General features: G+C 43.7%; 1 protein-coding gene across 1 annotated transcript in view; it reads right to left on the bottom strand.

Annotated features, from left to right (window-relative positions):
* LOC134568994 (cytochrome P450 4B1-like) overlaps positions 1–14479 on the bottom strand; it is a 79008-nt gene that overhangs the window by 40532 nt on the left and 23997 nt on the right. The window contains exons 4-8 of the mRNA XM_063427767.1: positions 13421–13548; positions 9539–9663; positions 8446–8597; positions 7054–7160; positions 425–615 (exon numbers count right to left, since the gene is read on the bottom strand). Of these exons, the coding sequence (XP_063283837.1) occupies positions 425–615; positions 7054–7160; positions 8446–8597; positions 9539–9663; positions 13421–13548 (703 nt within the window). The remainder of the gene's footprint in view (positions 1–424; positions 616–7053; positions 7161–8445; positions 8598–9538; positions 9664–13420; positions 13549–14479) is intronic.

Raw genomic sequence — 14479 nt, 5'->3', positions numbered from 1 at the left:
CTACCACTACAATGTCAGGTTGGTTGGCCAGTACTTGCTTGTCCGTCTGGATCTGTGGTATCTCCCATCTGGGCAGGTCTGTCTCTTGGTACACAATCCCAGCTACTTGGTTGTGCCTCTGTGCAGATGTCTCTTGGTACACAATCCCAGCTACTTGGTTGTGCCTCTCAGTGTATGCTGTTCCTGCTAACATCTTGCAACCGTCCACTATGTGCTGGATTGTTTCAGAGGCCTCTTTAGATATATTCTATTTCTTGGAGTTTTCATAACTATTTATTTTACATATTTATGTATCCAGTCAAATATTACATGCACAGCATTATGTTGATAATATAATTCAGGTGCTGCATGTACTTTATAGCAACACAATATAGTACAACATTATGCTAAAAAGTAGTTTGGTAACACAACAAAAGGTTCTCACCATTCCAATGTGTCCCTGTCAGCCAGGACCTCTCTGATCTCCTCACGACATCTCTGCTGGTGCTCGGGGTACTTGGCCATGCAGTACAAGATCCAGGAGATCCCACTGGCTGTGGTATCATGTCCTTCAAACATGAAGGTGTCCACCTCTGCTCGCAGATCTTCATCAGACAGACCCTGGCCATTCTCATCCTGCAAGATGAAACAAACAGTAGATAACATGGAAGATTTTTTTTTTTTTTTAGACATTCGCTAGTAAAAAATGTATTGTTTAACAGGAAATATATGAAATTCATGCAAACATTTCAAATAAACACCCTTAAAGGAACACTATAGTCACCTAAATTACTTTAACTAAATAAAGCAGTTTTAGTGTATAGATCATTCCCCTGCAATTTCACTGCTCAATTCACTGTCATTTAGGAGTTAAATCACTTTGTTTCTGTTTATGCAGCCCTAGCCACACCTCCCCTGGCTATGATTGACAGAGCCTGCATGGGAAAAAAACTGGTTTCACTTTCAAACAGATGTAATTTACCTTAAATAATTGTATCTCAATCTCCAAATTGAACTGTAATCACATACAGGAGGCCATTGCAGGGTCTAGCAAGCTATTAACATAGCAGGGGATAAGAACATCTTAATTAAACAGAACTTGCAATAAAGAAAGCCTAAATAGGGCTCTCTTTACAGGAAGTGTTTATGGAAGGCTGTGCAAGTCACATGCAGGGAGGTGTGACTAGGGTTCATAAACAAAGGGATTTAACTCCTAAATGGCAGATGATTGAGCAGTGAGGCTGCAGAGGCATGTTCTATACACCAAAACTGCTTCATTAAGCTAAAGTTGTTCATGTGACTATAGTGTCCCTTTAAGGTTATTTACTGAAAGTAAGAATTCCAAGGAAAAGGGTTTTAAGGCACTTCTTAAAAGATGCAAGACTAGGGGAGAGTCTGATGGTGGTAGGCAGGCTATTCTATAGGAAGGGAGCCGTCCGCGAGAAGTCCTGCAAGCATGAGTTGGCTGTACGGGTGCGAGCAACGGACAGGAGGTGGTCACGGGCAGAGCGGAGAGACCGAGAAGGGACATACCTATCTGTGAAGAGATCTAAGAGTGGCTAAAATTGTTCAGTGCTTTATAGGTGTGAATTAGTACCTTGAATTGACTCCTATAGCATACAGGAAGCCAATGTAAGGCATGACAGAGGGGTGAGGTGTGAGAGAACCGACTAGAGAGGAAAATCAGTCTGGCGGCAGCGTTCATTACGGACTAGAGCGGGGCGGTATGGCTTTTGGGAAGACCAATCAGGAGAGGGTTACAATAATCCCTGCGGGAAATTACTAGAGCATGGACAAGCTCCTTGGTAACATCTTGTGTAAGAAAGGGGAGGATGCGGGCTATGTTTTTAAGATGGAATCTACAGGATTTGTCAACATACTGGATGTGAGGCTCAAAGGTAAAGCCAGAATCAAGTATGACGCCAAGACAGTGCGCTTGCAAGGATGGACTTGTGGGTACCACTAAATTGAAGGGAGAGTGAAAGAGGAGGATCGGTATTAGGAGGAGGAATGACAAGGAGCTCAGTTTTAGAGAGTTTCAGAAAGCGGGAGGACATCCAGTCAGAGACGGAAGAAAAGCAAGCAGTGACACATTGCAGGACGGCAGGCGAAAGGTCCGGGGAGGAGAGATATATCTGGGTGTCATCAGCATACAGGTGGTAGTGGAATCCATAAGAGGTAATACGTTTGCCAAGAGAGGCAGTATAAAGATAAAATAGAAGGGGACCAAGTACAGAGCCTTGGGGGACTCCAACCAAGACAGGACGAGGGGAGGAGGAGTCATTAGAGAAGGAGACACTGAATGAGCGTTGGGAGAGATAAGAGGACAGAGTCATAGAGACCGAGTGATTGAAGAGTTTGAAGAAGGAAAACATGATCAACGGTGTCAAAGGCAGCAGAGAGGTCAAGAAGAATTAGTATGGAGTAGTGGCATCTGGATTTAGCTGCCATTAGGTCGTTAGTAACTTTGATAAGCTCAGTCGCAGAGTGGAGAGGGCGGAAGCCAGAATGAAGACGGTCAAAGAGAGAGTTGGATTTGAGGAAATGAGACACACCGGGTAAAGACAAGTCTTTCCAGAAGCTTTGAGGAAAAAGGGAGCAGGGATATAGGACGATAGTTAGAGGTGGAGGACGGGTCAAGAGATGTTTTTTTCAGGATAGGTACTATAGTGGCATGTTTAATATCAGCAAGGACAATGCCAGAAGAGAGAGAGCAGTTGAAGATGTGTGTTAATGAAGGCCCGAGACAAGTGGAGAGAGATCTGATAAGGTGAGATGGGACAGGATCGAGCGGGCAAGTGGTGGGGCGAGAGGAAAAGGGAAGAGCAGCCACCTCTTGGTCAGTAGCCGGGGAGAACGTCTGAAGGGTAGGAAAGGCATGATCTATGTGTGGGAGAGAAAGAGAACGGCAAGGAGGGGAGAATTCTTTCCTTAGCTGTTCAATCTTGTCGGTAAAGTAACATGCAAAGCTATCGGCAGTAAAGTTAGTTTGGGGGGTGGCCACAGCAGGACGAAGAAGAGAATTAAAGGTGTCAAAGAGACGCCTGGGATTGCGTAAGCATGAACTAATGAGAGAGGAAAAGTAGGACTGTTTGGCGAGGGCTGTGCTGTGTGAACACAATATGAATCTATAATGGAGAAAGTCTGACTGGGTACGAGACTTCCTCCAGGAGCATTCAGCACAATGGGAGCATCTTTGCAGGTAGCGTGTTGATTTAATATGCCTCAGTTGGGGGCGTGTCCTCCTCGAGCTACTTGTTTGGAGCGGTGCTGCAGCGTACAAGGCAGAGGTGAGGGTAGTGTTATAAGTGGAGATTGCCAGTGAAGGACAGGAGAGGGAAGGGATAGATAGCAGTTGTGAATAAATATCAGCTGACAACTGCTGGAGATCAAAAGAATGAAGGTTCCTCCTGAGTTGAGGGGGGTTAGGCTGAGGTTGTTGGGTGAGTGGGTACACAAGAGCAAACGATAAGAGGTGGTGATCAGAGAGAGGAAATGGAGTGTTGAAGATATTAGATACTGTACATGAATAAGAGAAGATTAGGTCAAGGGTATTGCCAGCTACATGGGTGGGAAAATTAGCCCACTGTGATAGCCCGAGGGAGGAAGTAATTGAAAGTAGTTTGGAGGCTGCTGAGGTCAAAGGTGGGTTAATGGGAATATTGAAGTCCCCAAGAATTAGGGATGGAATATTAGAAGAGAGGAAATAGAGTAGCCAGGCAGCAAAGTGGTCAAGGAAGAGGAGAGGGGAACCAGGGGGACGATAAACAACGGCAATGTTAGCATAGAAGGGTTTGTAAAGGCGAATTGAATGTATTTCAAACGATGGGAAAGAGAGGGGGGTGGGTAGAGGTTTAAAGGAGCAGTGACGGGAGAGGAGAAACCCTACACAACCACCTTTACATTCAGAGTTTCTTGGGTTGTGGGTAAGTTGAAGACCACCAAAGGACAAAGATGCAGGGGTAGCAGTGTCAGAGGGGGAGAGCCATGTTTCTGTTAAGGCCAGGGCCAGATTAAGAGCCCAGTGGGCCTGGTGCTGATAATTATGACGGGGCCTAATTACAGAAACTTATCAATCAAAAACACTAAAACAGTCATACCTCCCAAGAGTCATGTATCTGATGGAGTTGGTGTTGGAGGGAAACAGCTTTAAGAAAACACATTCACATTCTATGCTAATCTCTATATCTAATTAATGCTTTCATCTTTCAAGTAAATCCATACCCCATAACAGCAGTGTCCATGGGCGGGGTAAAAGGTTGCACCACTGACACGAATCACGTGACCAGAACTGCCAAAAGGGGCGAACATGCCCAAAAAGGGGGCATGTCTGGCCAAAGAATTGGAAGGCCAGCCTGGCATCAGTGTCCCTATGTATCACAGTGTCAATGTCCCCATGTCACCCAGTCCCCTAGTCTCCCAGTGTCTGTGTCCCCATTTCTCCCAGTGTCCCCATGTCTCAGTGTGTCCCATGTCACTAGGATACTAGGGGACACTGAGAGACATGGGGACACTGAGAGACCCGGGGACACTGAGAGACATGGGGGCACTGGGAGACATGGGGGCACTTGTTAATACAGACATGGGGACACTGGGAGACATGAGGACACAGACATTTGGAGACACTGGGAGAAATGAGGAGACAGACACTAGGGACACAGACATGGGGACACAGACACTAGGAGACATGGGGACACAGACACTAGGGACACTGGCTGGGAGGCATGGGGACACAGACACTTGGGGACACTGAGAGACATGGGGCACTTGGGGACATAGACATGGGGACACTGGGAGGCATGGGAACATTGAGACATTTGGGGACACTAAGGACACAAAGACATGGGGACACAGACACTGGGATACATGGGGACACTGAGACACTAGGGACACTGGCTGGGAGACATAGGGACACTGGGAGACATAGACACTAGCTGGGAGTCATGGGGACACAGAGACATGGGGACATTGAGAGACATGGGGACACAGAGACATGGGGACACAGACACTTGCTGGGAGTCATGGGGACATTGAGAGACATGGGGGCACAGAGACATGGATGGGGACACAGAGACATGGGGACACAGAGACAAGGGGACACTGGGAGACATGGGGCACTTGTGGACATAGACATGGGGACACAGACATTTGCAGACACTGGGAGACATGGAGACACTAAGGACATAGGGCCATGGGGACACAGACACTGGGAGACATGGGAACACTGAGACACTAGGGACACTGGCGGGGAAACATAGGGACACTGAGAGACATGGGGACACTGCCTGGGAGTCATGGGGACATTGGGAGACATGGGGCCATTGAGAGACATGGGGACACAGAGACACGGGGACACATATACTGGGAGACTAGGGGACACTGGGAGCCATGGTGACACAGACATTTGGGGAAATTAAAACACTAGGGACACTGAAAGACATAGGGACACAGACACTAGGGACACTGGCTGGGAGGCATGGGGACACAGACACTTGGGGACACTGGGAGACATGGGGCACTTGTGGACATAGACATGGGGACACTGAGACATTTGGGGACACTGGGAGACATCGGGACACTAAGGACACAGAGACATGGGGACACAGACACTGGGAGACATGGGGACACTGAGACACTGGCTGGGAGACATAGGGACACTGGGAGACATGGGGACACTGAGACACTGGCTTTGAGTCATGGGGACACTGAGAGACATGGGGACACTGAGAGACATGTGTCCACATGTCTCCCTGCTGCCTTTCCCTCCATCCTTCACATACCTGAGCTGTAGTCTGTCTCTGAAGACTGGGAGCTGCTGTCTGGACTCTCTGTGCTGTGTAGCTGCTCCCCCGCGGATCAGTGAGTAGAGAGAGGCAGGGAGATGCTGTAACTTCCTATCCCTGCCTCTCTCCACACACAGTGACCCCTACTAGCCGGTGCTGGTATTGCAGAGTAATCTCCGTTTATACGGAGAAAAATATTTGCATTTGTATTGCTGGTATTACTGCAGTACCGTCACGGCCAGGCAGCTTCCACAATCAGGTGGTAAACCTAAGAGTAGTCTGTAAAAACCAAAATGTAAAAAAAATTTTTTTTTTTTTTTTTTTTTACAATGGGCCTATTCCATGGGCCTGGGCCTGGGCCTGGAGCTGCAGCTCCATCAGCCCCTATGTTAATCCGGCCCTGGTTAAGGCTAGTAAATCTATTGAATGAGAGATGAAGAGGTCATGGACAGCAGTGGATTTTGTAATATTGCAAACAGAGCGTGCATTCCAGAGGGCAGTATTGAAGGAGGATTTAGAGGAACATGAGATGGGTATGAGATTAGTGTGGATCCTTGGGTTAGTAGTTGGAGCCCAGGTGCAGGAGATGGCACAAGGAGAAGGCAAAAAACAAAACACAGTACACATAAAGGGGTAATCCAAAGGTAGGGTTTAGACGAGAAGCAGAAGTCAGGGCTGGCACGGAGTATCGTAGTCAGTAAGGCAGGCAAAGGTCAGAGTCCAGGAAATCAGTCAGCAGAGTAACAAAAATCAGAGTGACAAAAATTCAGCAGGAAAAAACAAACAGGCAAAATGACCAGATACTAGGTTTCAGGCAGAACTGGCTTTTACAGCATGCTGATTAAGAGCAGTTGACCCTAATTGGTAAGGGGCTGCAGGTGGATCAGCACAGCTCCATCCAGGTAAGGGGTCAGGAAGCAGACAAATACAAGTATATACTGAAGCTCCCTCGTGGACAGCAAGGTAGAGAACCTGACTTTGATGCTGGAGCTGTCTTTTAAAGGGGCAGTCACACCTTGTGGTCTGCAGGGTTCGGGGTGCACCTTCCTTAAAATATGTTGATGCTGGACACTTGGCATCTCTGGGTTTGGAAGCACAATCTTATAGTTGTGGTTTTACCCTAACATGACATGTTCCAGCTCTGTTGTTTATTAAAATTAATGTGCGTCTCGTATAAGATGGCAACCTTCCAAACCTAGTGCTGATCACAAAGCCAAGGTGCTATGCTCTCCCAATTTTACTATCTTCATCTGTTTGTGCAGCAACCTGGATTGGCAGGGAAACAACTTACTTGTGCAAAAAGAAGTATATCCAGAAAATCTAGGTGTCTCCTTTTCTGGATTTTTTCCAGCTCTTCATCGTGTTTCACAGACTCTTTCCTCTGTTTGATAACATTCTCTATTAAAGGGGAAAAAAAAACAACAACATTACTGTTTGAGTTACAGGTACTACATTATATATACGTGATGAAGGCACTTTGCAAGTTGAAACTTCAGGAGTCTGGTGCAGAGAACGATTAGACACAGGATAAGACCAGTGAAAGCATTTTCTCTTTAACTTTATTTTATTTAACTTATCTTGTGTAGTTTAGCAATACATTTACAGCAGACCATCTGACGAAAATAACATTCAAGCACATGTGTTCTCATGCATCTCTTTCAAAGTATGCTATGTGCACATGAACAGCAGAGGTTGAACTAATTTACATGTTGTGCCCTGGCTGTGCCCTGGTTTTATCACAAGATTCCCTATATCATATATATAGTAGCAATTACAACTCATGACATATATTGTGTAATAATACTATAGTCTTAACTAGAATACAAATGTCTGTTTATTGACTGCATTCATATAATCTTAAGTATGGGTTCCCAGCATGAAAGGATTAAGTTAAAATCTACTATTATCTCAGATTATATCTTTACTAAGTATCATGAAACAATTAATTTGCTTACATAGTGTCTGGAAATTCAAGTCAATGACTGCTTCTACTGGCAATTACAATTAAAAAATTGATGTTCTAAAAAAGGGCTAGTCCTTTAATGACACAGTCCAGATGTTTTCAAGAGTTATATTGGAATTATCCCTGGAACAATGTGGCCCCTACAGGTACCAGTAGATATTTCTTAAATAAATGGGAGCGGGTAGTTACATTAAAGTGTATGTGTGGTGATACTTTCCCCTCTCAAGACAGTGGGCGATATACTTTATAGACAATCAGCTTGGGTGTGCTGATCAGCTAATCTAGACAGACTAATGAACAAAGGGAACGAGACTGACCTATGTCAGTGAGGGACTTGGCAGCATCACTACGACTTAAGAAAAGGAGACCAAAATCAAATAATCTGACCTTTTAGTTATTTAAAGTAACAATCAAAGCTGAATTAAAGATACTCTCCCTACTGCTGAAAATACAGTCTCTAATTCCAATTTTGTCATAATTAGAGCTAGTACAAACACATAATCTTGTGATTTAGTCTCTGATCTGGAAACATACGTGTTGCAGAGAAACTCAGGATTACATAAATTTTAAATAAAGAAGTTGTTAAGATCCTCTGGTTTAGGTTGTGCTAGGGAGAGGTATATTGAAGATGGCCCAGCTGATAAGATGGATACGAGAACCTGGGAATACAAATATTTGCAATTCAAAAAATAATTTGCCCCCAGAAATGAATTAAATTACCTGTGTGATCATGTGAAATTTTACAAGCTTTTTGAAACTGCCGCCCTTGTGGACTGAGATAAAAAATGAGATCGCTGTGAAACGGGAAGAAACGCAGTCTGTTGTTCACCTGGAACGTGAGGTCATACACAGCCTTTGTGTACTGATTCTCCCTGATAAGAAATGGACATAGCACAAGCACTCAATAAAAAATGGCTCAAATTAAAGTTAGATGGGGGAGTGTGAGAAATATGTCTTTCCAAAACGGGTAGTAGATACCTGGAACTGCCTTCCAGCAGGAACAGAAAGGGCTGATTTAGGAATGCCTGAGATATGCGTAAGGCTCCCCTGAAGGACAAACTTGTAAAACCAACACTGTCACAATGGGTTTACTAAATAGTCCACTAGGGTCTGTCGTTAAAGGATTGTTCCAAGTACTGTGACCACTTCAGAGATTTGAAGTGGGCATGGGGCTTGGAGTCTGTAGATGTAGCAGTTCATTAGGAATCACTGCTCATACATAAATGAACCCTTCTGCTGCCTAAAGTGTAACTCAAACTTCAACCGCATCATTGGGGCTCCACTAGACAGCCCGGAACAAGAGTTCCAGGTGATCAATATTAACCTTCGTCAATATGGCATCTGATGCCAGCATCTACAGGATGCTTTTGCCAGACAGCAAATGGCAACATGACCTGGACTGCCCATGTCCATTTATCAGCCCACACTCCCTAAACTCGGTCCCCCTCCGCCAAGGGGAAGTGACATCAGCAGAGAAAGACTGGGCTAAAGGGAGAACTTGGCCTTTGCGCTGGAAAAGAGGTACGTTTTAATTTATTTTCTTGTCAATAGCTCCGATAACCGTACAGCATCTCTAAAACATGATACATTGTGCTGTGCTATAGGGCCATGGTGGGTTTACATCAATGATGCAGGCAGAGCACAGGTGAGGCTAAACATCAGAAAGCTGATGGAGGAAACACTGACATTTGCTATAATGCTTTGAACAAGTTTGAATATTCTAAATCACTGCTGTTAAAGTCTGAAGAAAAGCAGCACTGAATGACAAAGCCCCATGTTTCAGTGAGGATACAAAGTATACACGTGGTCTCACCTGTCCGTCTGGCAGTTCGTATGGCAGCTGAACGCACATTTCATTATAGTGTCCAGTGTCATCTTGCTGACAAATGGGTAAATATCAATGGACTGGCCTGTGGATCCCTGCTTCTGGAGCTGATCCTGGAGAAGAGACAATAAACATCATGCCACAGGTATTATAAGGGCTGTTACTAGGGTTACCTGGGCTGAGTGCGGTCCTGGAAAACCCAGTTAACCCTGGGTCCTCTGTAATATTTAGAGAGAACTCACACCTCAAATGACATCATTTATACAGTAATGCAGTGGATTCTGGTTTAAATCTTCTAGTTTGGTGTGAAAGCCAATAGTGTAGAGTGTACACAGCATGGTTTAGGGTTAATACAGCAGATGTGGAGATTATCAATATAAATTTACATAACGATCTGAATTAATTCAAAGATTTGGCATCATGAGGCGATTTAAAACGTTAGGGTTGGATATATAGGGCGTGGTACTGTGATGCTACGTTTTTAAGAATACTTAGTCAGTGGTTTACTTAAATAGGAACAGACAGATTTAATAAAACAAACAAAATTGCAATAAATCTTAAAGGCAAAAATGGCTGCATACCAAGAGAGAGGAATTTGAGGCAAGACAAGAGCATGCATATTTCCTGTCCGGCACCATAGAGACTGTAGAGGACATGTTACCAGCATCAAGAAGTCCTCCAACATACTTAAATTAGGCGATTATTACTAAAGGGCACCAAATAGCATGTCTCCTAACAGTCCTGCTTTTGGCAGGAGAGTCCTGATGTTGGTCTGTCCTGCCATTCTGCTTTAGTTTCCATGTGTTCTGCCTCCATTGACACCAGAAAACTGTCCCTGGAAGCACATTGTGAGAGCATTATTAGATGCAATTGTGCTGTGCAACGCTAGGACCATGCAGAGTGCGCTTTCTGCGTTCTCCTGTCAGTATGGACAAGGTGGACCCGTCCATTATAGGCATTGCCGGTGACTTAGTTATGTCACTGGCAATGCTCCCCTGTCCAAATTGCATACCTCCCGGTGTTGGGAGGTATGATGTAGGCATGATGTCTAAACGCTGGTTGTCAGTACCCAGATTCACTTTTTGAATTGCACTGGTCTGTAACAAATGATACTGCCCGATACACACAGAAATATGGGTGCTGGCACACTCTGGGTTTTACATGTAGCAAAATCTGCAGGTGGGTGCGGTAAGTAAAGGAGAAATTCTATTTCTTTATTTACACTGACATTAAATCCGTTGTATACAATGTGCTAGGTGACATTGTAACCATTATGTAAACAGATTTAATTAAAGTTCATCAGTAATATAAATAAAAAAGAAATGACATTACAATAGTGTCCAATTGCATCTTATAACATATCAGTAGGCAGAAATTACAAGTTTAGAAACTGAGCCACGTCTTTACGATATAAAAGAAACACCTAAAACATAACATCTGCCGACAGACAAGATCATGTCCATCAAAAGGGAAATCAGGGCCAGTTACATTACCAGGTGCTATAATATATCAAAGTCTTGTAGCTCCGAACAGGTCATTCATACGAAACTCAGATCATTGGATGCAGAAGTCAAAGAAGATTTGATGTGGTGGCTTTCCCAACCGAGTCATATTCGGTTGGACACCAGACGTGATAATAGTCCAACACCAACTTACACGGTTGGGATACTCGCTGCAGGAACATTTCTTCTATAGGTGGAAGATGGTTCGTAGACGAATCTTTCCTACACTTCAACAGTCTGGAACTATTGGAGGGATCATTTGCCATTCAAAGTCTTTCCCCTCTGACAGATTCTTGTTCAATCCTGCTCAAGATGGACAATGCACCACGAGGCCCAAGACTTTGGCGGTGTTTGCTTGAGATTTCCCCATTCCAAGAAGGTCCAAAAGGACAGCCGACTGAAACTAGTGATACAGGAGACTAGCATTTGCAACGATCTGTTCCTCAGGATCACTCATCTTTGGGACCCATTGGATATCGACCTGTATGCCCCTCACTTAACTTCTGATCTCCCACAATTTTTCAGCTAAATACTGGAATCAGATGCTCTAGCTATGGACATCTTTCTACAAGATTGGACTCCGGCGAGGCAGTGTGCTTTTCAACCATGGTTTCCTCAACTTATAGAGATGTCCATGGACCTTCCTCGGTTGCTACTAGATTTGCCTGCAAGTCTCCTAGATAGGGATGGGAACTCACATGACCTAGTGAATCAGAATTTCCATTGTCTGATGGCTTGTTGATTTCAGGAGGCCCTGGTCAATCGAAGGAGTTCTACAATCAACTCACTGACTCCTTGCAGATGCATTCACTTAATATTCCTAAATCATTATGATTTTATTTATTATGATGTGATATTTGATATTCTTTGACGATATTTTAATATGGTGATATATGTACTTTATTATGAGTTGAGGATTACTGTATTTTTTCTCTCTCTTCTTTTCGGCTTAAAATATCTCCTTCTGGTCTGGAGTGTCTGCTTTGAAGTCATTGTTCATGTTGGTTTCTGTTGGTGGTTTCCCTGTTGGTGACTTAGCATGGTCTTCTGTTGAGCAACAAAGACAGGTTGCTGGAAGTGGGCTGTGACATTATACGTCATGCTCGGTTATGATTGCACTACATGCTGCTAAGCAAGTTTTAGAAAGCAGATAGACAGAAATAACAGGATTATGGAGGAGGGAAGTTTTTTTATATGTGAAATGGGTGTCTTCAGACTGCTGCACATGATACGTCTTCTGCAATGTGTGTTATATGGGTGCAATGTGGCTGATTGGAGTCACAGGAAAAATTGACAAGTTCACTAATATGTTATGTGTGTGACTAATGTGTGCTAAATATCTTAAATGCAATATATCTAATGAGTGTAGTGCAACGGACTGGTGGCTGTCATTAGGTGGCAAGTGGCACATCATTTCTGGCTCTGCTTTTCTGAGCTGGCTGCTCAAAACAGGATACCTTTGTTAAGCCAAGGGTGTAGTCATTGAATACAAAGAATAGCATTTAGATTCATACATTCCATTTAGATATTACATAACGCACTAGGCAAACAAATAGCAAATGCGTTTTTTTACTCATGTTTTGTCGCTTTTGAGTCCTGACAAAAGGGCTGCCTTGATGATATCAGCATGTACATGTCTCCTCATTATGTTCCCGGTCATTATTTCTCCCTCCCAAATAGTAATCTCTGCCTGTCTTAATCCAACTGGAGTAATCCATTGTTCTCCCTTATTTCTTAATTCCACCCAAGCCTGCTAGTGAGTGTGTGTGTATGTGTGTCTGTTAGTGAATGTGTATGTCTGTTAGATAGTGTATGTGTGTCTGTCAGTAAATTTGTGTGTCTGACACTACGTATATATGTCTGTCACTGAGTGAGTGTGCATCTGTCAGCGAGTGTGTATTTATTTCTGTCAGTGAATGTGTATGTGTGTATCTCAGTGTGTGTGTCTGTCTGTGAATATGTGTGTGTATGTGTTCGTCTGTCAGTGAGTGTGTACAACTGTGGGTGAGTGTAACTGTGAAAGTGTGTGTTGTTTTTAAACAGAGAAATTTAGGAGGGGTGGGGTGTGCCTGTGATTTGTCATGCCTAGGGCAGCACAAAACCAGTATACACCACTGTTCTTGTTTAAATTAATACTTTTCTTTTCAAATTATTCTGTTTTTCCACCTATCTATTTTATCTCCCGGCTATTTGTTGTGTTTTCTGTTTTCACTTTCCCAGCTCAGCTGACTGAACAAGTTTGTTCATCAGTACAGCCAGAAATATAAGTAAGCAAATATAATTAATACTGAAGCAGACACCTAGGATTGACTTGGAAACTACTAACATCAAATTGAACTCCTTAATAAAGAAAGATATTACATGTTACCAGCATGACTTTAGTGCAGTCGCCCATTATCTTCACATACGGCTTCAGTACATCATAGTGAAAGCCAGGGGTCAGCAGGCGACGGTGCTGGAACCACTTCTGTCCGGACAAAACCAATAGTCCTCTCCCTGAACCAAACAGAGACAAGTCACAGATACATGTTAGCACATGTCAATCTTTCAGAGATGACGTTCTTTGGTACATGAACGTAATAACTATGAATTACTAAAAGGCATTTGAATTGGGTTGTGTCTTAAACCGTTCTTCAATGACCACTGACTAATGTTCCAATTGGAGCTAGTAGACTTGAAAAATTATTTTGTGGCAGTCTCTCTCACAGGCTCAAATGATGATACTCTTAAATTCAGGGGCCTGTGGAGCATGTTTAAAGTTTAGAAGACCGTAGTCTTTCAACCGCAAAATAGATCACTCGTATGACATAAACACTGCTGTTTTAGACAGGGCATCTGCCCACCACCCCAAGTCATAATGTATCATAATAACATGTATCATAATAATCAACCACTGCTGCCACCAGATGTATTTAATCACTTTGTTTCCATTTTCCCCCCACACATTCACAAGTAAGTAAGATAGAAATGAGTGGGTAAATGGGCATGCTGGCTGGGGAACAATATGTCTGGAAGGGAAAACAAGATGCCTGGAGGGGGAGTAAGAGGGCTAGAGAATATTATCAGTAGTGCACTATGGAGAGCAGTATAAACATAATGATTTAGAAGGGATTTATAGACATAGGGAAAATACTGGGTGGGAAAATATGGAGAGAACATGACAATTAGCTAAGGAGGAATTTAAACAGGGAACACAACAGCTGTATCGGGGATGGAAAGAGACAGATAAAACAAAACATATGACTTGGGAAGAATAAAGAAGGACATGGAACATGGAGAACGAAAAAGAAGGACATTGAACTCTGTGCATGCATGGCTGGGGAAGGAGAAAGAAGAATGTAGAACATTGTGCATATATAGCTGGGGGAGGAGATAAGGACATGGCTGGGGAAGGGGGGAAAGATGCATGGTTTGGGTAGGATTAAGA

Source organism: Pelobates fuscus, chromosome 7 (genome assembly GCF_036172605.1).
Source record: "Pelobates fuscus isolate aPelFus1 chromosome 7, aPelFus1.pri, whole genome shotgun sequence".
Lineage (NCBI taxonomy): Eukaryota > Metazoa > Chordata > Amphibia > Anura > Pelobatidae > Pelobates > Pelobates fuscus.
This window is presented reverse-complemented; position numbering and strand designations above follow the sequence as displayed.